General features: G+C 45.7%; 1 protein-coding gene across 1 annotated transcript; it reads right to left on the bottom strand.

Annotated features, from left to right (window-relative positions):
• Positions 1-7,754: 7,754 nt before the first annotated feature.
• On the bottom strand, positions 7,755-9,225 carry LOC117185563 (uncharacterized). Its single transcript, XM_033385695.1, has 2 exons — positions 8,766-9,225; positions 7,755-8,695 (listed from the first exon to the last, which is right to left on the bottom strand). Exons 1-2 carry the CDS (start codon positions 9,123-9,125, stop codon positions 8,666-8,668), a joined length of 390 nt encoding a protein of 129 aa, XP_033241586.1. The 5' UTR covers positions 9,126-9,225; the 3' UTR covers positions 7,755-8,665.
• Positions 9,226-24,449: the final 15,224 nt, after the last annotated feature.

Raw genomic sequence — 24,449 nt, forward strand, 5'->3', positions numbered from 1 at the left:
AACATTAAAATGAACCATATAGTGGCGGAGGTTCCACTTTTTTGGGGCTATATTGCCATATTGGTGCTTATGCCCAAAATATGCGATCCTGCCACATTTCCTGGAGCGTGGATGCTATATAGGTGCGGTGGTTCAGTATACATGCCAGTGCTGGATATGGAAGGGTTCTATATAAGTGCAGAAGCCATATAGTTGCGGAGGTTCCACTTTTTTGGGGCTATATTGCCATATTGGTGCTTATGCCCAGGATGTGCGATCCTGCCACATTTCCTGGAGCGTGGGTGCTATATAGGTGCGGTGGTTCAGTATACATGCCAGTGCTGGATAGGGAAGGGTTCTATATAAGTGCAGGTGCCATATAGTTGCGGAGGTTCCACATTTTTGGGGCTATATTGCCATATTGGTGCTTATGCCCAAAATATGCGATCCTGCCACATTTCCTGGAGCGTGGATGCTATATAGGTGCGGTGGTTCAGTATACATGGCAGTGCTGGATAGTGAAGGGTTTGATATAAGTGCAGGTGCCATATAGTTGCGGAGGTTCCACTTTTTTGGGGCTAGAGTGCCGTATTGGTGCTTATGCCCAAATTATGCGATCCTGCCACATTTCCTGGAGCGTGGATGCTATATAGGTGCGGTGGTTCAGTATACATGCCAGTGCTGGATAGGGAAGGGTTCTATATAAGTGCAGAAGCCATATAGTTGCGGAGGTTCCACTTTTTGGGGCTATATTGCCATATTGGTGCTTATGCCCAAGATGTGCGATCCTGCCACATTTCCTGGAGCGTGGATGCTATATAGGTGCGGTGGTTCAGTATACATGCCAGTGCTGGATAGGGAAGGGTTCTATATAAGTGCAGGTGCCATATAGTTGCGGAGGTTCCACTTTTTTGGGGCTATATTGCCATATTGGTGCTTATGCCCAAATTATGCGATCCTGCCACATTTCCTGGAGCGTGGATGCTATATAGGTGCGGTGGTTCAGTATACATGCCAGTGCTGGATAGGGAAGGGTTCTATATAAGTGCAGAAGCCATATAGTTGCGGAGGTTCCACTTTTTGGGGCTATATTGCCATATTGGTGCTTATGCCCAAGATGTGCGATCCTGCCACATTTCCTGGAGCGTGGATGCTATATAGGTGCGGTGGTTCAGTATACATGCCAGTGCTGGATAGGGAAGGGTTCTATATAAGTGCAGGTGCCATATAGTTGCGGAGGTTCCACTTTTCTGGGGCTATATTGCCATATTGGTGCTTATGCCCAAAATATGCGATCCTGCCACATTTCCTGGAGAATGGATGCTATAAAGGTGCGGTGGCTCAGTATACATGCCAGTGCTGGATAGGGAAGGGTTCTATATAAGTGCAGAAGCCATATAGTTGCGGAGGTTCCACTTTTTTGGGGCTATATTGCCAAATTGGTGCTTATGCCCAAGATGTGCGATCCTGCCACATTTCCTGGAGCGTGGGTGCTATATAGGTGCGGTGGTTCAGTATACATGCCAGTGCTGGATAGGGAAGGGTTCTATATAAGTGCAGGTGCCATATAGTTGCGGAGGTTCCACTTTTCTGGGGCTATATTGCCATATTGGTGCTTATGCCCAAAATATGCGATCCTGCCACATTTCCTGGAGCGTGGGGGCTATATAGGTGCGGTGATTCAAAATACATGCCAGCGCTGGATAGGGAAGGGTTCTATATAAGTGCAGGTGCCATATAGTTGCGGAGGTTCCACTCTTTTGGGGCTATATTGCCATATTGGTGCTTATGCCCAAAATATGCAATCCTGTCACATTTCCTGTAGCGTGGATGCTATATAGGTGCGGTGGTTCAGTATACATGCCAGTGCTGGATAGGGAAGAGTTCTATATAAGTGCAGGTGCCATATAGTTGCGGAGGTTCCACTTTTTTGGGGCTATATTGCCATATTGGTGCTTATGCCCAAAATATGCGATCCTGCCACATTTCCTGGAGCGTGGATGCTATATAGGTGCGGTGGTTCAGTATACATGCCAGTGCTGGATAGGGAAGGGTTCTTTATAAGTGCAGGTGCCATATAGTTGCGGAGGTTCCACTTTTCTGGGGCTATATTGCCATATTGGTGCTTATGCCCAAAATATGCGATTCTGCCACATTTCCTGGAGCGTGGGGGCTATATAGGTGCGGTGATTCAGTATACATGCCAGTGCTGGATAGGGAAGGGTTCTATATAAGTGCAGGTGCCATATAGTTGCGGAGGTTTCACTTTTTTGGGGCTATATTGCCATATTGGTGCTTATGCCCAAGATGTGCGATCCTGCCACATTTCCTGGAGCGTGGATGCTATATAGGTGCGGTGGTTCAGTATACATGCCAGTGCTGGATAGGGAAGGGTTCTATATAAGTGCAGGTGCCATATAGTTGCGGAGGTTCCACTTTTTTGGGGCTATATTGCCATATTGGTGCTTATGCCCAAAATATGCGATCCTGCCACATTTCCTGCAGCGTGGATGCTATATAGGTGCGGTGGTTCAGTATACATGCCAGTGCTGGATAGGGAAGGGTTCTATATAAGTGCAGGTGCCATATAGTTGCGGAGGTTTCACTTTTTTGGGGCTATATTGCCATATTGGTGCTTATGCCCAAGATGTGCGATCCTGCCACATTTCCTGGAGCGTGGATGCTATATAGGTGCGGTGGTTCAGTATACATGCCAGTGCTGGATAGGGAAGGGTTCTATATAAGTGCAGGTGCCATATAGTTGCGGAGGTTCCACTTTTTTGGGGCTATATTGCCAAATTGGTGCTTATGCCCAAGATGTGCGATCCTGCCACATTTCCTGGAGCGTGGGTGCTATATAGGTGCGGTGGTTCAGTATACATGCCAGTGCTGGATAGGGAAGGGTTCTATATAAGTGCAGGTGCCATATAGTTGCGGAGGTTCCACTTTTTTGGGGCTATATTGCCAAATTGGTGCTTATGCCCAAGATGTGCGATCCTGCCACATTTCCTGGAGCGTGGGTGCTATATAGGTGCGGTGGTTCAGTATACATGCCAGTGCTGGATAGGGAAGGGTTCTATATAAGTGCAGGTGCCATATAGTTGCGGAGGTTCCACTTTTCTGGGGCTATATTGCCATATTGGTGCTTATGCCCAAAATATGCGATCCTGCCACATTTCCTGGATCGTGGGGGCTATATAGGTGCGGTGGTTCAGTATACATGCCAGTGCTGGATAGGGAAGAGTTCTATATAAGTGCAGGTGCCATATAGTTGCGGAGGTTCCACTTTTTTGGGGCTATATTGCCATATTGGTGCTTATGCCCAAAATATGCGATCCTGCCACATTTCCTGGAGCGTGGATGCTATATAGGTGCGGTGGTTCAGTATACATGCCAGTGCTGGATAGGGAAGGGTTCTTTATAAGTGCAGGTGCCATATAGTTGCGGAGGTTCCACTTTTCTGGGGCTATATTGCCATATTGGTGCTTATGCCCAAAATATGCGATTCTGCCACATTTCCTGGAGCGTGGGGGCTATATAGGTGCGGTGATTCAGTATACATGCCAGTGCTGGATAGGGAAGGGTTCTATATAAGTGCAGGTGCCATATAGTTGCGGAGGTTTCACTTTTTTGGGGCTATATTGCCATATTGGTGCCTATGCCCAAGATGTGCGATCCTGCCACATTTCCTGGAGCGTGGATGCTATATAGGTGCGGTGATTCAGTATACATGCCAGTGCTGGATAGGGAAGGGTTCTATATAAGTGCAGGTGCCATATAGTTGCGGAGGTTCCACTTTTTTGGGGCTATATTGCCATATTGGTGCTTATGCCCAAAATATGCGATCCTGCCACATTTCCTGCAGCGTGGATGCTATATAGGTGCGGTGGTTCAGTATACATGCCAGTGCTGGATAGGGAAGGGTTCTATATAAGTGCAGGTGCCATATAGTTGCGGAGGTTTCACTTTTTTGGGGCTATATTGCCATATTGGTGCTTATGCCCAAGATGTGCGATCCTGCCACATTTCCTGGAGCGTGGATGCTATATAGGTGCGGTGGTTCAGTATACATGCCAGTGCTGGATAGGGAAGGGTTCTATATAAGTGCAGAAGCCATATAGTTGCGGAGGTTCCACTTTTTTGGGGCTATATTGCCATATTGGTGCTTATGCCCAAATTATGCGATCCTGCCACATTTCCTGGAGCGTGGATGCTATATAGGTGCGGTGGTTCAGTATACATGCCAGTGCTGGATAGGGAAGGGTTCTATATAAGTGCAGAAGCCATATAGTTGCGGAGGTTCCACTTTTTTGGGGCTATATTGCCATATTGGTGCTTATGCCCAGGATGTGCGATCCTGCCACATTTCCTGGAGCGTGGGTGCTATATAGGTGCGGTGGTTCAGTATACATGCCAGTGCTGGATAGGGAAGGGTTCTATATAAGTGCAGGTGCCATATAGTTGCGGAGGTTCCACATTTTTGGGGCTATATTGCCATATTGGTGCTTATGCCCAAAAAATGCGATCCTGCCACATTTCCTGGAGCGTGGATGCTATATAGGTGCGGTGGTTCAGTATACATGGCAGTGCTGGATAGTGAAGGGTTTGATATAAGTGCAGGTGCCATATAGTTGCGGAGGTTCCACTTTTTTGGGGCTAGAGTGCCGTATTGTTGCTAGTGCCCAAGATGTGCGATCTTGCCACATTTCCTGGAGCGTGGGTGATATATAGGTGCGGTGATTCAGTATACATGCTAGTGCTGGATAGGGAAGGGTTCTATATAAGTGCAGGTGCCATAAAGTTGCGGAGGTTCCACTTTTTTGGGGCTACATTGCCATATTGGTTCTTATGCCCAAAATATGCGATCCTGTCACATTTCCTGGAGCGAGGATGCTATTGTAGGCCGTCTAACCCGGGAATTGTAGTGACCAATATCGGTGCGTGAGTGAACTGTATAGGTATAAAAACACAAGCCCGGCGATTTAATGTAACTCTTTTTTATTAGCTGCGCGTCCGTCTCTCACAATCGCCATTTACAAAGTGAACTTACTCTCTTATCGATGTTTCTTATCCGATATCTCACTATTGGTATTTCCCGCCGAGTGTATCGATGGTGCGGTAAATACCAATGCGCGCTGTATGCTATTTTAAATACTAGTTGAATGCCTCACTAATTATTACCTTGCTACAATTCGGCCATCCTGCCCGGAGTGCTCCTGAACTCCTTACATTTAAGTTAGTTTCTAGATAGGTTGATTTATTACAGTTGGGTGTGGTTTACTCTTAACATTCTAAGTTTACGTGTTACAATCATTTGCTTCATTTTGATTCCCTGTGACATTTGCATTATTACCATTTTCAATCCACGGCTTCATATTTGCCACCGCCCAAACTCCTTTATATGGGATCCTTGATTGTTGAAATCCCTCTACATCTTCTAGCAAATACCTATCATTTTTTAACACCTTTGATATCTTATAAGGTCCTTTGGACTTCGGGATAAGCTTTTTAGACACCCCTGTATGAGTGTCGAAATTTCTCACCATAACTAGATCATTATCTACGTACACGTGTGGCTCCCTTCGCTTTGAATTTGTTGCTTGTTTGTTATAAGACTGTATTTTTTCCTGATGAGTGCCTGCTACTGCTCTAATCTTTTCTATATTCCTTGTTGCCCGCTGTTCGGTTAGTTCGTCTTGATGATCTTTTAGTAAATCTGAAACCTTTCCTTTTTGTACGACCCCAAACAACATTCTGCTCGGGTGTTCATTAATTGTTCTTTGAATTGTGTTGTTCATCGCGTGTTCTACTGTTTCCACTACCATATCCCAATGTAATCCTTTTTCCGGGTCAACAAGCTTTGCAATCATGGGTCCCAAACTTCTGTTCACCCTTTCTACCTGCCCGTTGGCCTGTGGCGACCCTGTTGCTATCTTTACGTGTTTAACATTGCTCTGTTCTAAGAATTCTTCAAACTCTTTTGACGTGAAACAGCTTCCTCTGTCTGACACAATGCATCTGGGTCTACTGTAAGCTCGGAAATAATCTTTCATTGCAATTACTGCTTCCTTTGTGCTAGTGGTTTTGGTCGTATAAAGTCTTACGAATTTGGTGAACGCGTCTATTACTACTAAAACATGTTTGTTGGCCCTGCCTTTGTCGACTGGCCCGAAATGGTCGATATGTACTACCTCGAATGGTCCTGACCCTTTTGGTATGTTGTGTAAAAACCCTTCCTCTTTTCCGTGTTTTGCTGAGTACGCTATGCATTTTAGACAGTTTTCAATGTGTCGCTTGGCTTTATACCTTACGTTTGAGATCCAGTAGCTTTTCGATATAGCGTCGGTCATCTTGTCTATACCGACGTGCCCTAGTTCATCGTGGTACTTATAGAGTACGTGGCCTTCCATTTCCTCGGGTACGCAGAATAGGATAGTATTGTTATCTTTTTTCCTGTATATTATTCCGTTTCTCATCTCATAATGTTTGTGTTCTGATTTCTGTAACGTTTCTCTCAGCTCCATCAGTTTGTTATCTCTGTTTTGGCATATAATTAAATTTTCTTCAAAGGTGTTTGTGTCTACCGTGAGTATCTGAACGGCTCTGCTTAGCGCATCTACGTGTTGCATTCTGCTTCCTGACCTGTGTTCTAACTTGTAGTCATAATTTTGTAACTCTAACGCCCAGCGGGCAATGCGTGGATTGAGTTCTTTTTTGTTTAGAGTCATAGTTAGCGCGTTGCAGTCTGTCACTATTTTGAAGGGTATGCCTTGCACGTATACTCTAAACCGTTGTAGTGCATAAATTATCGCTAGTGTCTCCAGTTCAAAGCTGTGGTATTTTGCTTCGGTAATTGTTGTCCGCTTGGAGAAATAAAACACCGGGTGCATTCTGCCATCACCCTTCTTCTGCATTAGAATTGACCCGAAACCTAACGAACTTGCATCGCAATGTAATTCTGTCGGATCTCTGGGATTGTAAAGTGCCAAGATCGGTGCTTCCAACAAATTACTTTTGAGTTGTTCGAAACATTCTAGTTCTACGATACCGAATTCAAACTTCCTGTCTTTTTTGACCAAATCATAAAGGGGCTTAGCTTTCGTAGAAAAATCTTTTACGAACCGTCTAAAGTAAGAACATAACCCTAAGAAACTCTGCACTTCGTTCGTTTTCGTGGGGACTGGGAACCCTTTTACTGCCTGTAATCCCTTCGTATCTGGTTTAATTCCGTTACCCGATATGGAATAGCCCAGATACTTAACTTCTGACTGTAAGAATTCGCATTTATCAATCCTTAATTCAAGTTTATTCTCTACCAATCGTCTCATCACTTCTTGTAAAATTTCCATGTGACTATCACTATCTTTTGTTGCTACCATAATATCGTCCATGTATATTATAACTTTGTCTTCCTTTACCATGTCTGCAAAAATTTTGTTTGTGAATCTTTGAAACACCGCCGATGCATTTCGTAATCCGAACGGCATCCTCAACCATTCGTATTGTCCCATGGGGGTCGTGAACGATGTGTATTTAGCTGAATCTTTATGCATAAATACGTGGAAGTATCCATTCTTCAGGTCTAACTTGGTGAAAAGTCTTTTCCCTGACAGTTTATCTAGTAGGTCGTCTATAAGAGGTGTTGGGTAATTGTCCTTTATCATTCCTTTATTAAGTGTGCGATAATCGACGCACAGTCTCAACTCTCCCGAATTCTTTTTTACCAGTACTATAGGCGAAACGTATTCTGACTCACTGGTTCTGATGTAACCTTTTGTGTAATCGTCTATCATTTTCTGTACTTGGGCTTTTTCGCTATACGACAGTCTTCTAGGGGGGCAATGAAACGGTTTTTCGTGTTCGAAATTCAACTTCATTTCCCACTTGGTTTGTGGTAAGTTTGGTCTTTCTGCGTTTACATACGCTGTCCTAAACATGTATTTAAGTCGTCCTGCGAGTTCTTGGCTACAATCTGTCCCTACTTTCAACTCCCAGTCGTTTTCTTTGTCTGGATACTGGCTTGGTAGTTCGTTGAAATTGGTTTTTACGCTCTCGCAGGTATCGCTGTCTTCCAGACACTCAACCATTGCAGAACACTCATTTTCTACCTTGCCTCCACTTTCTACTTCATGCTTATTCTCTTTATCACCCTCATCTTTTACTTCACATTCATATTCTCCTAAACACTCATTCTCTATTTTCCACTCATTTTTTTCTAAACACTCATTTTCTCCTAAACACTCATTTTCTTCTAAACGCTCATTTTCTCCTAAACACTCATTTTTTATTTCACACTCGTTTTTTGTCTCACTCTACTTCTCCTTGCAAATGTCACTTACAATTTTAAATTTGCATAAATTCATAAAATCCCTACCTAACACAGCCTCATAGCCCATCGACTCGTCTGCCACTACTAGTAATTCAAAGTTGATTCGATTTTTGTTAATAATTACAAAACTGGGTATTTTACCAAAGATGTTAAGTTTGCTATTATTTAGTCCAACATAAGCGTAATCCGCATATTTATTCAAAATAAATTCAATTTCTCTGTTTTTCTTGTCTTTGTTAAACTTATATAAACTTAAATCATCTTCTTTGATTTCGTTCGAACTTAATCGTGAGCGCTCTTCCACTTTATTTAGGTTATTTTCCGACTGGTGCTCTAGACACGATAACTTCATAAAACTTATTGGGCTCCCTGAGTCGATGAGGCAATCTAAGGACAAGCATTTGTTATTGTAATTGCTAATGTATATATTAAATTTGTATATATAATCGTTATGTACCTTGTACTTCTTTTCGTCACAGTGTGACACCTGGTGACTCATGCTGCCGCATCCGTAGCACGCTCCTCTTTCGCGCTTGGGCTTGCGGCACTCCCCTGCCACGTGGCCCAAAGAGTTGCAGTTGTAGCAGCGAATGGGTGTTGGCGAGGCTCCAGTGTTTGCCCCTTCAGTTGAACCGTACTTCTTTGGCAGCATGATCTTCTCGAACGCCTTGAGTAGTTGATATGGAGCGCCAAAGCACTGCATGTGGGCTTGCCTACGCAGGCCTACATCTGGGATACCTTCGATGACTCCGTCAATAAACTCCTCGTCGTCAATGACTATGCGGGATGCCAGCGACACTTTGGCGTTGAAGTACATCGAGAACTCCTCGCCACGTGCCCATGAACGGGACTTTCCTTGGGATGGAAAGTGTCTTCCATGACGTTCAACAATTGATCGATTGGCAGCGACATGTGCTCCGCACTCGAATGCAGCCACACCAATGCTTTGTCCTTAAGCTTCGACATTAGCAGCATTAGTAGCTTCTCATCCTTCAGTTTTTTCACTTTTGCGACGGCCTTAAACTGCGCGATCCAAGTTGTGACGTCATCGTTGTTTCCAGAAATGTTGCCATGATATGTTGGCAACATGTCTTTGGCGGCATTTAGCAACATGACGCCAGCGTCATTGTTGGCGGCTGGTGTTGTGTTCTCTCCTCTCCCTTCCTTCTCCCTCTCGCTCTGCAGCTTCAGCAGCTCGATTTGCAGTTTTAACATTTCAACCTCTGCTCGATATTCGCCGTGGTTGTTGTTGTGCCCAGGCGCTTGCGGTGCTTTTTCGTTCTTCTCTTTGCGTTCGCTCTTCGTCGAGTCTTGATCTGCGGCTGCCTCATCTTCCCTCTCGTTCTCGCATGTTTCGGCTGCCGGTGGTCCCTGTCCCCGCAGCTCTACTGGTATTTCGTTAAGTCTCGCTGCCATGGCAGCTTTGCTTCCACCTTTTGGTAGATTGAGGGACTCCAGCCATTCGCGCAGCTGGGCGGCCGAGAACTCCTCCGTGCCGACCAAGTCAGACATGTTGTTTTTCAGCGATGGCGTCTTCGACGGACGAGAAAAGAAAAATTTTCGCTATTTTTCACTGGCGGCGATTGATCGTATCCCACTTCTGAAATTGTAGGCCGTCTAACCCGGGAATTGTAGTGACCAATATCGGTGCGTGAGTGAACTGTATAGGTATAAAAACACAAGCCCGGCGATTTAATGTAACTCTTTTTTATTAGCTGCGCGTCCGTCTCTCACAATCGCCATTTACAAAGTGAACTTACTCTCTTATCGATGTTTCTTATCCGATATCTCACTATTGGTATTTCCCGCCGAGTGTATCGATGATGCGGTAAATACCAATGCGCGCTGTATGCTATTTTAAATACTAGTTGAATGCCTCAATAATTATTACCTTGCTACATAGTGAAGGGTTTGATATAAGTGCAGGTGCCATATAGTTGCGGAGGTTCCACTTTTTTGGGGCTATATTGCCATATTGGTGCTTATGCTCAGGATGTGCGATCCTGCCACATTTCCTGGAGCGTGGGTGCTATATAGGTGCGGTGGTTCAGTATACATGCCAGTGCTGGATAGGGAAGGGTTCTATATAAGTGCAGGTGCCATATAGTTGCGGCGGTTCCACATTTTTTGGGCTATATTGGCATATTGGTGCTTATGCCCAAAATATGCGATCCTGCCACATTTCCTGAAGCGTGGATGCTATATAGGTGCGGTGGTTCAGTATACATGCCAGTGCTGGATAGGGAAGGGTTCTATATAAGTGCAGGTGCCATATAGCTGCGGAGGTTCCACTTTTCTGGGGCTATATTGCCATATTGGTGCTTATGCCCAAAATATGCGATCCTGCCACATTTCCTGGAGCGTGGATGCTATATAGGTGCTTTGGTTCAGTATACATGCCAGTGCTGGATAGGGAAGGGTTCTATATAAGTGCAGGTGCCATATAGTTGCGGAGGTTCCACTTTTTTATGGGCTAGAGTGCCATATTGGTGCTAGTGCCCAAGATGTGCGATCCTGCCACATTTCCTGGAGCGTGGGGGCTATATAGGTGCGGTGGTTCAGTATGCATGCCAGTGCTGGATAGGGAAGGGTTCTATATAAGTGCAGGTGCCATATAGTTGCGGAGGTTCCACTTTTTTGGGGCTATATTGCCATATTGGTGCTTATGCCCAAAATATGCGGTCCTGCCACATTTCCTGGAGCGTGGATGCTATATAGGTGCGGTGGTTCAGTATACATGCCCGTGCTGGATAGGGAAGGGTTCTATATAAGTGCAGGTGCCATATTGTTGCGGAGGTTCCACTTTTTTGGGGCTATATTGCCATATTGGTGCTTATGCCCAAAATATGCGATCCTGTCACATTTCCTGGAGCGTGGATGCTAAATAGGCGCGGCGGTTCAGTATACATGCCAGTGCTGGATAGGGAAGGGTTCTATATAAGTGCAGAAGCCATATAGTTGCGGAGGTTCCACTTTTTTGGGGCTATATTGCCATATTGGTGCTTATGCCCAAGATGTGCGATACTGCCACATTTCCTGGAGCGTGGGTGCTATATAGGTGCGGTGAATCAGTATACATGCCAGTGCTGGATAGTGAAGGGTTCTATATAAGTGCAGGTGCCATATAGTTGCGGAGGTTCCACTTTTTTATGGGCTAGAGTGCCATATTGGTGCTAGTGCCCAAGATGTGCGATCCTGCCACGTTTCCTGGAGCGTGGATGCTATATAGGTGCGGTGGTTCAGTATACATGCCAGTGCTGGATAGGGAAGGGTTCTATATAAGTGCAGGTGCCATATAGTTGCGGAGGTTCCACTTTTTTAGGGCAATATTGCCATATTGGTGCTTATGCCCAAAATATGCGATCCTGCCACATTTCCTAGAGCGTGGGTGCTATATAGGTTCGGTGGTTCAGTATACATGCTAGTGCTGGATAGTGAAGGGTTAGATATATGTGAAGGTGCCATATAGTTGCGGAGGTTCCACTTTTTTAGGGCTTTATTGTCATATTGGTGCTTATGCCCAAAATATGCGATCCTGCCACATTTCCTGGAGCGTGGGGGCTATATAGGTGCGGTGGTTCAGTATACATGCCAGTTCTGGATAGGGAAGGGTTCTATATAAGTGCAGATGCCATATAGTTACGGAGGTTCCACTTTTTTGGGGCTATATTGCCATATTGGTGCTTATGCCCGAAATATGCGATCCTGCCACATTTCCTGGAGCGTGGATGCTATATAGGTGCGGTGGTTCAGCTTACATGCCAGTGCTGGATAGGGAAGGGTTCTATATAAGTGCAGGTGCCATATAGTTGCGGAGGTTCCATTTTTTTAGGGCTATATTGCCATATTGGTGCTTATGCCCAAAATATGCGATCCTGCCACATTTCCTAGAGCGTGGGTGCTATATAGGTTCGGTGGTTCAGTATACATGCTAGTGCTGGATAGTGAAGGGTTAGATATATGTGCAGGTGCCATATAGTTGCGGAGGTTCCACTTTTTTAGGGCTTTATTGTCATATTGGTGCTTATGCCCAAAATATGCGATCCTGCCACATTTCCTGGAGCGTGAGGGCTATATAGGTGCGGTGGTTCAGTATACATGCCAGTTCTGGATAGGGAAGGGTTCTATATAAGTGCAGATGCCATATAGTTGCGGAGGTTCCACTTTTTTGGGGCTATATTGCCATATTGGTGCTTATGCCCAAAATATGCGATCCTGCCACATTTCCTGGAGCGTGGATGCTATATGGGTGCGGTGGTTCAGTTTACATGCCAGTGCTGGATAGGGAAGGGTTCTATATAAGTGCAGGTGCCATATAGTTGCGGAAGTTCCACTTTTTTGGGGCTATATTGCCATATTGGTGCTTATGACCAAAATATGCGATCCTGCCACATTTCCTGGAGCGTGGATGCTATGTAGGTGCGGTGGTTCAGTATACATGACAGTGCTGGATAGGGAAGGGTTCTATATAAGTGCAGGTGCCATATAGTTGCGGAGGTTCCACTTTTTTATGGGCTAGAGTGCCATATTGGTGCTAGTGCCCAAAATATGCGATCCTGCCAAATTTCCTAGAGCGTGGGTGCTATGTAGGTGCGGTGGTTCAGTATACATGCCAGTGCTGGATAGGGAATGGTTGCGGAGGTTCCACTTTTTTGGGGCTATATTGCCATATTGGTGCTTATGCCCAAGATGTGCGATACTGCCACATTTCCTGGAGCGTGGGTGCTATATAGGTGCGGTGGTTCAGTATACATGCCAGTGCTGGATAGGGAAGGGTTCTATATAAGTGCAGGTGCCATATAGTTGCGGAGGTTCCACTTTTTTATGGGTAGAGTGCCATATTGGTGCTAGTGCCCAAGATGTGCGATCCTGCCACATTTCCTGGAGCGTGGATGCTATATAGGTGCGGTGGTTCAGTATACATGCCAGTGCTGGATAGGGAAGGGTTCTATATAAGTGCAGGTGCCATATAGTTGCGGAGGTTCCACTTTTTTATGGGCTAGAGTGCCATATTGGTGCTAGTGCCCAAGATGTGCGATCCTGCCACATTTCCTGGAGCGTGGGGGCTATATAGGTGCGGTGGTTCAGTATACATGCCAGTGCTGGATAGGGAAGGGTTCTATATAAGTGCAGGTGCCATATAGTTGCTGAGGTTCCACTTTTTTAGGGCTATATTGCCATATTGGTGCTTATGCCCAAAATATGCGATCCTGCCAAATTTCCTAGAGCGTGGGTGCTATATAGGTTCGGTGGTTCAGTATACATGCCAGTGCTGGATAGTGAAGGGTTAGATATAAGTGCAGGTGCCATATAGTTGCGGAGGTTCCACTTTTTTAGGGCTTTATTGTCATATTGGTGCTTATGCCCAAAATATGCGATCCTGCCACATTTCCTGGAGCGTGGATGCTATGTAGGTGCGGTGGTTCAGTATACATGCCAGTGCTGGATAGGGAAGGGTTCTATATAAGTACAGGTGCCATATAGTTGCGGAGGTTCGATTTTTTATGGGCTAGAGTGCCATATTGGTGCTAGTGCCCAAAATATGCGATCCTGCCAAATTTCCTAGAGCGTGGGTGCTATATAGGTGCGGTGGTTCAGTATACATGCCAGTGCTGGATAGTGAAGGGTTAGATATAAGTGCAGGTGCCATATAGTTGCGGAGGTTCCACTTTTTTAGGGCTATATTGTCATATTGGTGCTTATGCCCAAAATATGCGATCCTGCCACATTTCCTGGAGCGTGGGGGCTATATAGGTGCGGTGGTTCAGTATACATGCCAGTGCTGGAGAGGGAAGGGTTCTATATAAGTGCAGGTGCCATATAGTTGCGGAGGTTCCACTTTTTTATGGGCTAGAGTGCCATATTGGTGTTATATAGGTGCGGTGGTTCAGTATACATGCCAGTGCTGGATAGGGAGGTATTCTATATAAGTGCAGGTGCCATATAGTTGCGGAGGTTCCACTTATTTGAGGCTAGAGTGCCGTATTGTTGCTAGTGCCCAAAATATGCGATCCTGCCACATTTCCTAGAGCGTGGGTGCTATATAGGTGCGGTGGTTCAGTATACATTCCAGTGCTGGATAGGGAAAGGTTCTATATAAAAGCAGGTGCCATATAGTTGCGGAGTTCCACTTTTTTGAGGCTAGAGTGCCGTATTGTTGCTAGTGCCCAAGATGTGCGATCTTGCCACATTTCCTGGAGCGTGGGTGCTATATAGGTGCGGTGGTTCAGTATACATGTCAGTGCTGGATAGTGAAGGGTTATATATAAGTGCAGGTGCCATATAAATGCGGAGTTCCACTTTTTTGAGGCTAGAGTGCCATATTGTTGCTAGTGCCCAAAATATGCGATCCTGCCACATTTCCTAGAGCGTGGGTGCTATATAGGTACGGTGGTTCAGTATACATGCCAGTGCTGGATAGGGAAAGGTTCTATATAAGTGCAGGTGCCATATAGTTGCGGAGGTTCCACATTTTTGAAGCTAGAGTGCCGTATTGTTGCTAGTGCCCAAGATGTGCGATCTTGCCACATTTTCTGGAGCGTGGGTGCTATATAGGTGCGGTGGTTCAGTATACATGCCAGTGCTGGATAGGGAGGTGTTCTATATAAGTGCAGGTGCCATATAGTTGCGGAGTTCCACTTTTTTGAGGCTAGAGTGCCGTATTGTTGCTAGTGCCCAAGATGTGCGATCTTGCCACATTTTCTGGAGCGTGGGTGCTATATAGGTGCGGTGGATAAGTATACCTGCCAGTGCTGGATAGGGAGGTGTTCAATATAAGTGCAGGTGCCATATAGTTGCGGAGTTCCACTTTTTTGAGGCTAGAGTGCCATATTGTTGCTAGTGCCCAAGATGTGCGATCTTGCCACATTTCCTGGAGCGTGGATGCTATGTAGGTGCGGTGGTTCAGTATACATGCCAGTGCTGGATAGGGAAGGGTTCTATATAAGTACAGGTGCCATATAGTTGCGGAGGTTCGATTTTTTATGGGCTAGAGTGCCATATTGGTGCTAGTGCCCAAAATATGCGATCCTGCCAAATTTCCTAGAGCGTGGGTGCTATATAGGTGCGGTGGTTCAGTATACATGCCAGTGCTGGATAGTGAAGGGTTAGATATAAGTGCAGGTGCCATATAGTTGCGGAGGTTCCACTTTTTTAGGGCTATATTGTCATATTGGTGCTTATGCCCAAAATATGCGATCCTGCCACATTTCCTGGAGCGTGGGTGCTATATAGGTGCGGTGGTTCAGTATACATGCCAGTGCTGGATAGGGAAGGGTTCTATATAAGTGCAGGTGCCATATAGTTGCGGAGGTTCCACTTTTTTGAGGCTAGAGTGCCATATTGGTGCTATATAGGTGCGGTGGTTCAGTATACATGTCAGTGCTGTATAGTGAAGGGTTATATATAAGTGCAGGTGCCATATAAATGCGGAGTTCCACTTTTTTGAGGCTAGAGTGCCATATTGTTGCTAGTGCCCAAAATATGCGATCCTGCCACATTTTCTAGAGCGTGGGTGCTATATAGGTACGGTGGTTCAGTATACATACCAGTGCTGGATAGGGAATTGTTATATATAAGTGCAGGTGCCACATAGTTGCGGAGATTTCAATTTTTTGAGGCTAGAGTGCCGTATTGTTGCTAGTGCCCAAGATGTGCGATCTTGCCACATTTCCTGGAGCGTGGGTGCTATATAGGTGCGGTGGTTCAGTATACATGTCAGTGCTGGATAGTGAAGGGTTATATATAAGTGCAGGTGCCATATAAATGCGGAGTTCCACTTTTTTGAGGCTAGAGTGCCATATTGTTGCTAGTGCCCAAAATATGCGATCCTGCCACATTTCCTAGAGCGTGGGTGCTATATAGGTACGGTGGTTCAGTATACATACCAGTGCTGGATAGGGAATTGTTATATATAAGTGCAGGTGCCACATAGTTGCGGAGATTTCAATTTTTTGAGGCTAGAGTGCTGTATTGTTGCTAGTGCCCAAGATGTGCGATCTTGCCACATTTCCTGGAGCGTGGGGGCTATATAGGTGCGGTGGTTCAGTATACATGCCAGTGCTTGATAGGGAAGGGTTCTATATAAGTGCAGGTGCCATATAGTTGCGGAGGTTCCACTTTTTTGGGGCTATATTGCCATATTGGTGCTTATGCCCAAGATGTGCGATACTGCCACATTTCCTGGAGCGTGGGTGCTATATAGGTGCGGTGGTTCAGTATACATGCCAGTGCTGGATAGGGAAGGGTTCTATATAAGTGCAGGTGCCATATAGTTGCAAAGGTTCCACTTTTTTATGGGAAGAGTGCCATATTGGTGCTAGTGCCCAAGATGTGCGATCCTGCCACATTTCCTGGAGCGTGGATGCTATATAGGTGCGGTGGTTCAGTATACATGCCAGTGCTGGATAGGGAAGGGTTCTATATAAGTGCAGGTGCCATATAGTTGCGGAGGTTCCATTTTTTTATGGGCTAGAGTGCCATATTGGTGCTAGTGCCCAAGATGTGCGATCCTGCCACATTTCCTGGAGCGTGGGGGCTATATAGGTGCGGTGGTTCAGTATACATGCCAGTGCTGGATAGGGAAGGGTTCTATATAAGTACAGGTGCCATATAGTTGCGGAGGTTCGATTTTTTATGGGCTAGAGTGCCATATTGGTGCTAGTGCCCAAAATATGCGATCCTGCCAAATTTCCTAGAGCGTGGGTGCTATATAGGTGCGGTGGCTCAGTACACATGCCAGTGCTGGATAGTGAAGGGTTAGATATAAGTGCAGGTGCCATATAGTTGCGGAGGTTCCACTTTTTTAGGGCTATATTGCCATATTGGTGCTTATGCCCAAAATATGCGATCCTGCCAAATTTCCTAGAGCGTGGGTGCTATATAGGTTCGGTGGTTCAGTATACATGCCAGTGCTGGATAGTGAAGGGTTAGATATAAGTGCAGGTGCCATATAGTTGCGGAGGTTCCACTTTTTTAAGGCTTTATTGTCATATTGGTGCTTATGCCCAAAATATGCGATCCTGACACATTTCCTGGAGCGTGGATGCTATATAGGTGCGGTGGTTCAGTATACATGCCAGTGCTGGATAGGGAAAGGTTCTATATAAGTGCAGATGCCATATAGTTGCGGAGGTTCCACTTTTTTGGGGCTATATTGCCATATTGGTGCTTATGCCCAAAATATGCGATCCTGCCACATTTCCTGGAGCGTGGATGCTATGTAGGTGCGGTGGTTCAGTATACATGCCAGTGCTGGATAGGGAAGGGTTCCATATAAGTACAGGTGCCATATAGTTGCGGAGGTTCGATTTTTTATGGGCTAGAGTGCCATATTGGTGCTAGTGCCCAAAATATGCGATCCTGCCAAATTTCCTAGAGCGTGGGTGCTATATAGGTGCGGTGGTTCAGTATACATGCCAGTGCTGGATAGTGAAGGGTTAGATATAAGTGCAGGTGCCATATAGTTGCGGAGGTTCCACTTTTTTAGGGCTATATTGTCATATTGGTGCTTATGCCCAAAATATGCGATCCTGCCACATTTCCTGGAGCGTGGGTGCTATATAGGTGCGGTGGTTCAGTATACATGCCAGTGCTGGATAGGGAAGGGTTCTATATAAGTGCAGGTGCCATATAGTTGCGGAGGTTCCACTTTTTTATGGGCTAGAGTGCCATATTGGTGCTATATAGGTGCGGTGGTTCAGTATACATGCCAGTGCTGGATAGGGAGGTGTTCTATATAAGTGCAGGTGCCATATAGTTGCGGAGGTTCCACTTATTTGAGGCTAGAGTGCCGTATTGTTGCTAGTGCCCAAAATATGCGATCCTGCCACATTTCCTAGAGCATGGGTGCTATATAGGTGCGGTGGTTCAGTATACATGCCAGTGCTGGATAGGGAGGTGTTCTATATAAGTGCAGGTGCCATATAGTTGCGGAGGTTCCACTTATTTGAGGCTAGAGTGCCGTATTGTTGCTAGTGCCCAAGATGTGCGATCTTGCCACATTTCCTGGAGCGTGGGTGCTATATAGGTGCGGTGGTTCAGTATACATGCCAGTGCTGGATAGGGAGGTGTTCTATATAAGTGCAGGTGCCATATAGTTGCGGAGTTCCACTTTTTTGAGGCTAGAGTGCCGTATTGTTGCTAGTGCCCAAGATGTGCGATCTTGCCACATTTCCTGGAGCGTGGGTGCTATATAGGTGCGGTGGTTCAGTATACATGTCAGTGCTGGATAGTGAAGGGTTATATATAAGTGCAGGTGCCATATAAATGCGGAGTTCCACTTTTTTGAGGCTAGAGTGCCATATTGTTGCTTGTGCCCAAAATATGCGATCCTGCCACATTTCCTAGAGCGTGGGTGCTATATAGGTACGGTGGTTCAGTATACATACCAGTGCTGGATAGGGAATTGTTATATATAAGTGCAGGTGCCACATAGTTGCGGAGATTTCAATTTTTTGAGGCTAGAGTGCCGTATTGTTGCTAGTGCCCAAGATGTGCGATCTTGCCACATTTCCTGGAGCGTGGGTGCTATATAGGTGCGGTGGTTCAGTATACATGTCAGTGATGGATAGTGAAGGGTTATATATAAGTGCAGGTGCCATATAAATGCGGAGTTCCACTTTTTTGAGGCTAGAGTGCCATATTGTTGCTAGTGCCCAAAATATGCGATCCTGCCACATTTCCTAGAGCGTGGGTGCTATATAGGTACGGTGGTTCAGTATACATGCCAGTGCTGGATAGGGAGGTGTTCTATATAAGTGCAGGTGCCATATAGTTGCGGAGTTCCACTTTTTTGAGGCTAGAGTGCCGTATTGTTGCTAGTGCCCAAGATGTGCGATCTTGCCACATTTTCTGGTGCGTGCGTGCTATATAGGTGCAGTGGTTCAGTATACATGCCAGTGCTGGATAGGGAGGTGTTCTATATAAGTGCAGGTGCCATATAGTTGCGGAGTTCCACTTTTTTGAGGCTAGAGTGCCGTATTGTTGCTAGTGCCCAAGATGTGCGATCTTGCCACATTTCCTGGAGCGTGGGTGCTATATAGGTACGGTGGTTCAGTATACATGCCAGTGCTGGATAGGGAAGGATTCTATATAAGTGCAGGTGCCATATAGTTGCGGAGTTCCACTTTTTTGAGGCTAGATTGCCGTATTGTTGCTAGTGCCCAAGATGTGCGATCTTGCCACATTTCCTGGAGCGTGGGTGCTATATAGGTGCGGTGGTTCAGTATACATGCCAGTGCTGGATAGGGAGGTGTTCTATACAGGTGCATGTGCGATATAGTTGCGGAGGTTCCACTTTTTTGAGGCTAGAGTGCCGTATTGTTGCTAGTGCCCAAGATGTGCGATCTTGCCACATTTCCTGGAGCGTGGGTGCTATATAGGTACGGTGGTTCAGTATACATGTAAGAAGGAGTGGGCCAGCTGGCCTATTGAAGGGGCAGCGGGGAGCAGCAACAGCAGTAATAACAGCAGCAGAGGAACAGCTGATGAGCAGTAACAGCAGCAGCAACAGCAGTAGCAACAGCAGTAGTAACAGCAGCAGATCAACAGCGGACAGAGAAGAAGAGGAACAGAGCGAAGCAGTGAAAAGGAGAGAACAGCAGCATACGGACGCGACTCAAGCAGCAGCAGAAATAAGCCGTAACATTAAGAACTTTTGTAAGCACACATACCAGGCCACCGCGATAATAATACGAATAAACAATACTCTAAATAATATCTTACATTTGGGGGCTCAACCGGTCGCGTACTGCCTGTGTAAAGTGGAAAAAAATCAAAAATTGTGTGTCTCATGTCTCAGAAGCCGGCAGCAGACTAAGCGAGACTTAAAAGAAAAAATTCGGTGCAAAAAAACTGCGCATTTGACTCTCAGAAGCCGCAAGCAGAGGAAGCGAGACAGCGAGTGGGTGAAAAGAAGAACCGAGAAAAAGGGGTTGTTTCAAGCCGGCTGCCCACAAGAGTATTGCGCAGTAAAATTATAATGGAAAATACAAGTGGACCACCAGCCGGGAATATGCAGAAAAACGAAGACCCAAGTGGATCAGAAGAAAACAGGATCAATCGCCAGCAAAACGCGAACGAGGAAGCGATGAGGTCAACACTCCTAGAAGAAAACACACAGACGCTCCAACAGCTGGTTCAACTGCTCTCGATGAAAATAAATGCAGATGAAATTGACAAGAAAAATGATGCAAAGCTGGTAGTGGAAAATTTTGCCAAAATTATTCCAGAATTCAACGGAGAAAATATGTCGGTACAGCAGTGGTTTATTAACTTCGAGCTAAACGCTGAAGCATACGGACTAAATGACAAACAAAAATACGTGCAAGCCCGAGCAAAAATGACAGGTACAGCCGCTCTTTTTCTCGAGTCCACAGCAGTGTATGAGTACGGCCAATTGCGTCATCAACTTCTACAGGAGTTTGAGTGTGAGCGTTTATGCAGTGCGCAAATTCACAATCAATTGTCTATGCGAGTGAAGATTGCCGGCGAAAGTTTTCACGAATATATACTACAGATGAAACGCATTGCTGCACGTGGGACAACAGACACGGAGTCGGTGATTCGCTACATTGTCGACGGACTGAATTTAGAAACGGATTATAAGTACACCTTGTATGGATGCAGCTCATACAAGCAGCTGCGAGAGAAGTACGAAATCTACGAAAGAATGCTCGCGGTTGATGGGGGTTTTGCCCCGAAACAAAAAGACTCACAGCCGTTCGGAAAGAAGTCCAATTTTACTAAATATGAAAGGAAGCAACACTGCTACAATTGTGGATCCCTGGAGCATCTACGCAATGATTGCCGAGCTGCATTAAAGTGTTTCCGCTGCAATCAGACTGGACACATGTCTAAGGATTGCCCGAGTGCTGCTGCCGTAAACGTTGCATACGAGGAAAAACGCCTGAAGTCTCTTAAAATTAACGACGTGCAAGTCAAGGGTCTCATAGACACCGGTGCAGATGTTTCCCTATTAAAGATGTCAGTGTTCGGCAAAATGAGTGGTATCCATCTGCAAGCCAGTTCGTCAACTTTGAGGGGACTTGGAAACAACATCACACGCTCCGCTGGGCAGTTTACGGCAGAAGTGGAGATCGACGGAATGCGACTGGCACACAAATTCCTTGTGGTGGCCGATCATGCCGTCGGATGCGAATTGTTGCTTGGACACGACTTTATATCCAAGTTCACGATGACATCAACGCAAGGAGGATATAAGTTTTCTCCCCTGCCGGGGGAGGAAACTGAGGACATCAAACAGATAAGTATTTACAACGTGGTCGAAGAAAATACTGACATAAACATTCCGTCGCAGTTCAGAGATGCCGTCCAATCAATGATTCAGGACTTTACTGAAAAGAAGCAGACTGCAGTGTGCCCCATCATGCTGAAGATCGTACCAGACGAGAAAATAGCGCCGTTTCGACATTCGCCAAGTCGAGTGGCCATCAGCGAAGCCGACGTTGTCAAGCAGCAGATCGATGAATGGGCCAACGCTGGGATAATACGACGCTCATCATCAAATTTCGCCAGTCGGACTGTAATTGTCAAGAAAAAGGATGGGAGCAGCCGGGTCTGCGTGGACTATCGTCAGTTGAACAAGATGGTCTTGAAAGATTGCTTTCCCGTTCCAATCGTTGAAGAGGTGCTGGAAAAACTGGAAAATGCTAAGGTGTTCACCATCATGGACTTAGAAAATGGATTTTTCCACGTTCCTGTGGAAGAAAGCAGCAAAAAATATACGGCGTTTATAACGAAGGAAGGCCTCTTTGAGTTCAACCGTGCGCCTTTCGGTTTTTGCAATTCGCCAGCAGTTTTCATCCGTTTTATAAGTTTTGTATTTCAAAACCTTATAAATGAAAACATTCTTGACCTGTACATGGACGATATCGTTATACACGCTGAAACCGCCGACGAATGCCTGGGAAAGCTGAAGAAGGTTTTTGATGCTGCAGCTGAATACGGGCTGAAGATGAAGTGGAAGAAGTGCCGATTTCTGCAGTCGACCATTACATTTTTGGGCCACCAAGTTGGAGGAGGTGAAATCAAGCCTGGATTGGAGAAAACCAAAGCCGTCAGCAAGTTCCCGATGCCGAAAAACATAAAGGCTGTGCAGTCGTTTTTAGGATTAACTGGGTTTTTCCGTAAATTCATAAGAAACTATTCGCTAATCGTTAAACCACTGACCAATCTGCTGCGAAAAGATGTCCCATTTAAAATAAGTCTGGAGGAGCAGCAGGCGTTCGCTACATTAAAGGAAGCATTGGTGAAAGAGCCGGTCTTGAAACTTTATCGCAGGAATGCAAAAACCGAGATACACACTGATGCGTCAAAGGACGGGTTTGCAGCGGCGTTGTTACAATGGCACGAAGGACAATTGCATCCGATCTTATTCTGGAGTAAGAAAACCTCGGAGTCTGAAGCACGACAGCATAGCTATATACAGGAAGCCAAAGCAATTTTCCTAGCGTGCAAAAAATTTCGTCAGTACATACTTGGAACCAACTTTAAGCTCGTAACGGATTGCGCCGCTTTCAAGCAAACGTTAAGCAAGAAGGACGTTCCGCGGGAGGTAGCCCAATGGGTCCTGTACTTGCAGGACTACGACTTTGAAGTGGAACACAGACCAGGAGAACGGCTGAAGCATGTGGATTGCCTGAGTAGGTACCCAATTGATGTCATGATGGTATCTTCGGAAGTCACAGCAAGAATTAAGAAAGCCCAGCAGGAGGATACGATGATCAAAGCAGTTTCCGAAATTTTGAAAAGTAAACCATATGACAACTTTAAGTTGAAAGCTGGTCTCGTATACAAAGTGGTGCAAGGCACGGACTTGCTGGCAATACCAAAGTCATTAGAAAAAGAAATAATAACCGACGCTCACAACGCAGGACACTTTGCCGCTCAAAAAACAATGCACACCGTACAGCAGAGCTATTGGATTCCACATCTGGAAGGAAAAGTAATTCAGATCATAGGAAACTGTATGAAATGTATAATCTACAACAAAAAGCTTGGCAAAAAAGAGGGATTTCTGCATCAAATTGACAAAGGATCACAGCCGCTGTATACTATACACGTGGATCACCTTGGGCCTATGGATGCCACTTCAAAGCAGTACAAGTACATCTTCGCAATGGTTGATAGCTTTAGTTAGTTCGTATGGATGTATCCCACAAAAACAACAGGAGCAGACGAAGTTCTCAAGAAGTTAAGGGAGTGGTCTGATGTATTTGGTAATCCGGCACGCATAGTAAGCGATCGTGGAGCAGCATTTACATCTTCAAGCTTTGAGGAGTTTGTCAAGAAAAAGAACATCGAACACATATGGAGCACCACAGGGGTACCAAGAGGAAACGGACAAATTGAACGCGTAAACCGATCTATTCTCAGCATCATTTCCAAATTGTCGTCGGAGGAACCTGGAAGATGGTATAAGTTCGTACCGCGAGTTCAGAGGGCTATTAACAGCGTTGTCCATTTGAGCTGATGATCGGGTTAAAAATGCGTTGTGGACCGGATAGCGACATACTTCAGCTAATAGAAAAAGAGATGGTTGATAATTTTGAAGACGAGAGGCAAAAGATGCGACAAGAGGCAAAAGAAAATATTCAGCAGGCCCAGGACAGATACAAGGAACAGTTCGATAAAAAGCGGAAATGCGAATACGGATACAAGGTCGGAGATCTCGTAGCCATACGTAGAACACAATTTGTAACCGGAAGAAAGATGGCCAGCGAATTCTTAGGGCCATACGAAATAACCAACGTGAAACGAGGCGGACGCTATAATGTTCGGAAGGCAGCAGACGTCGAAGGACCAAGCAACACGACCACAAGCAATGATAACATGAAACTATGGAGCTTTTATGTAGAAAACGAGGACGCATTGTCATCAGGGACTGATGACTAATCAGGATGACCGAGTGTAAGAAGGAGTGGGCCAGCTGGCCTATTGAAGGGGCAGCGGGGAGCAGCAACAGCAGTAATAACAGCAGCAGAGGAACAGCTGATGAGCAGTAACAGCAGCAGCAACAGCAGTAGCAACAGCAGGAGTAACAGCAGCAGATCAACAGCGGACAGAGAAGAAGAGGAACAGAGCGAAGCAGTGAAAAGGAGAGAACAGCAGCATACGGACG

Source organism: Drosophila pseudoobscura, unplaced genomic scaffold, assembly GCF_009870125.1.
Source record: "Drosophila pseudoobscura strain MV-25-SWS-2005 unplaced genomic scaffold, UCI_Dpse_MV25 Unplacedtig00000861, whole genome shotgun sequence".
In the NCBI taxonomy this organism is placed as follows: domain Eukaryota; kingdom Metazoa; phylum Arthropoda; class Insecta; order Diptera; family Drosophilidae; genus Drosophila; species Drosophila pseudoobscura.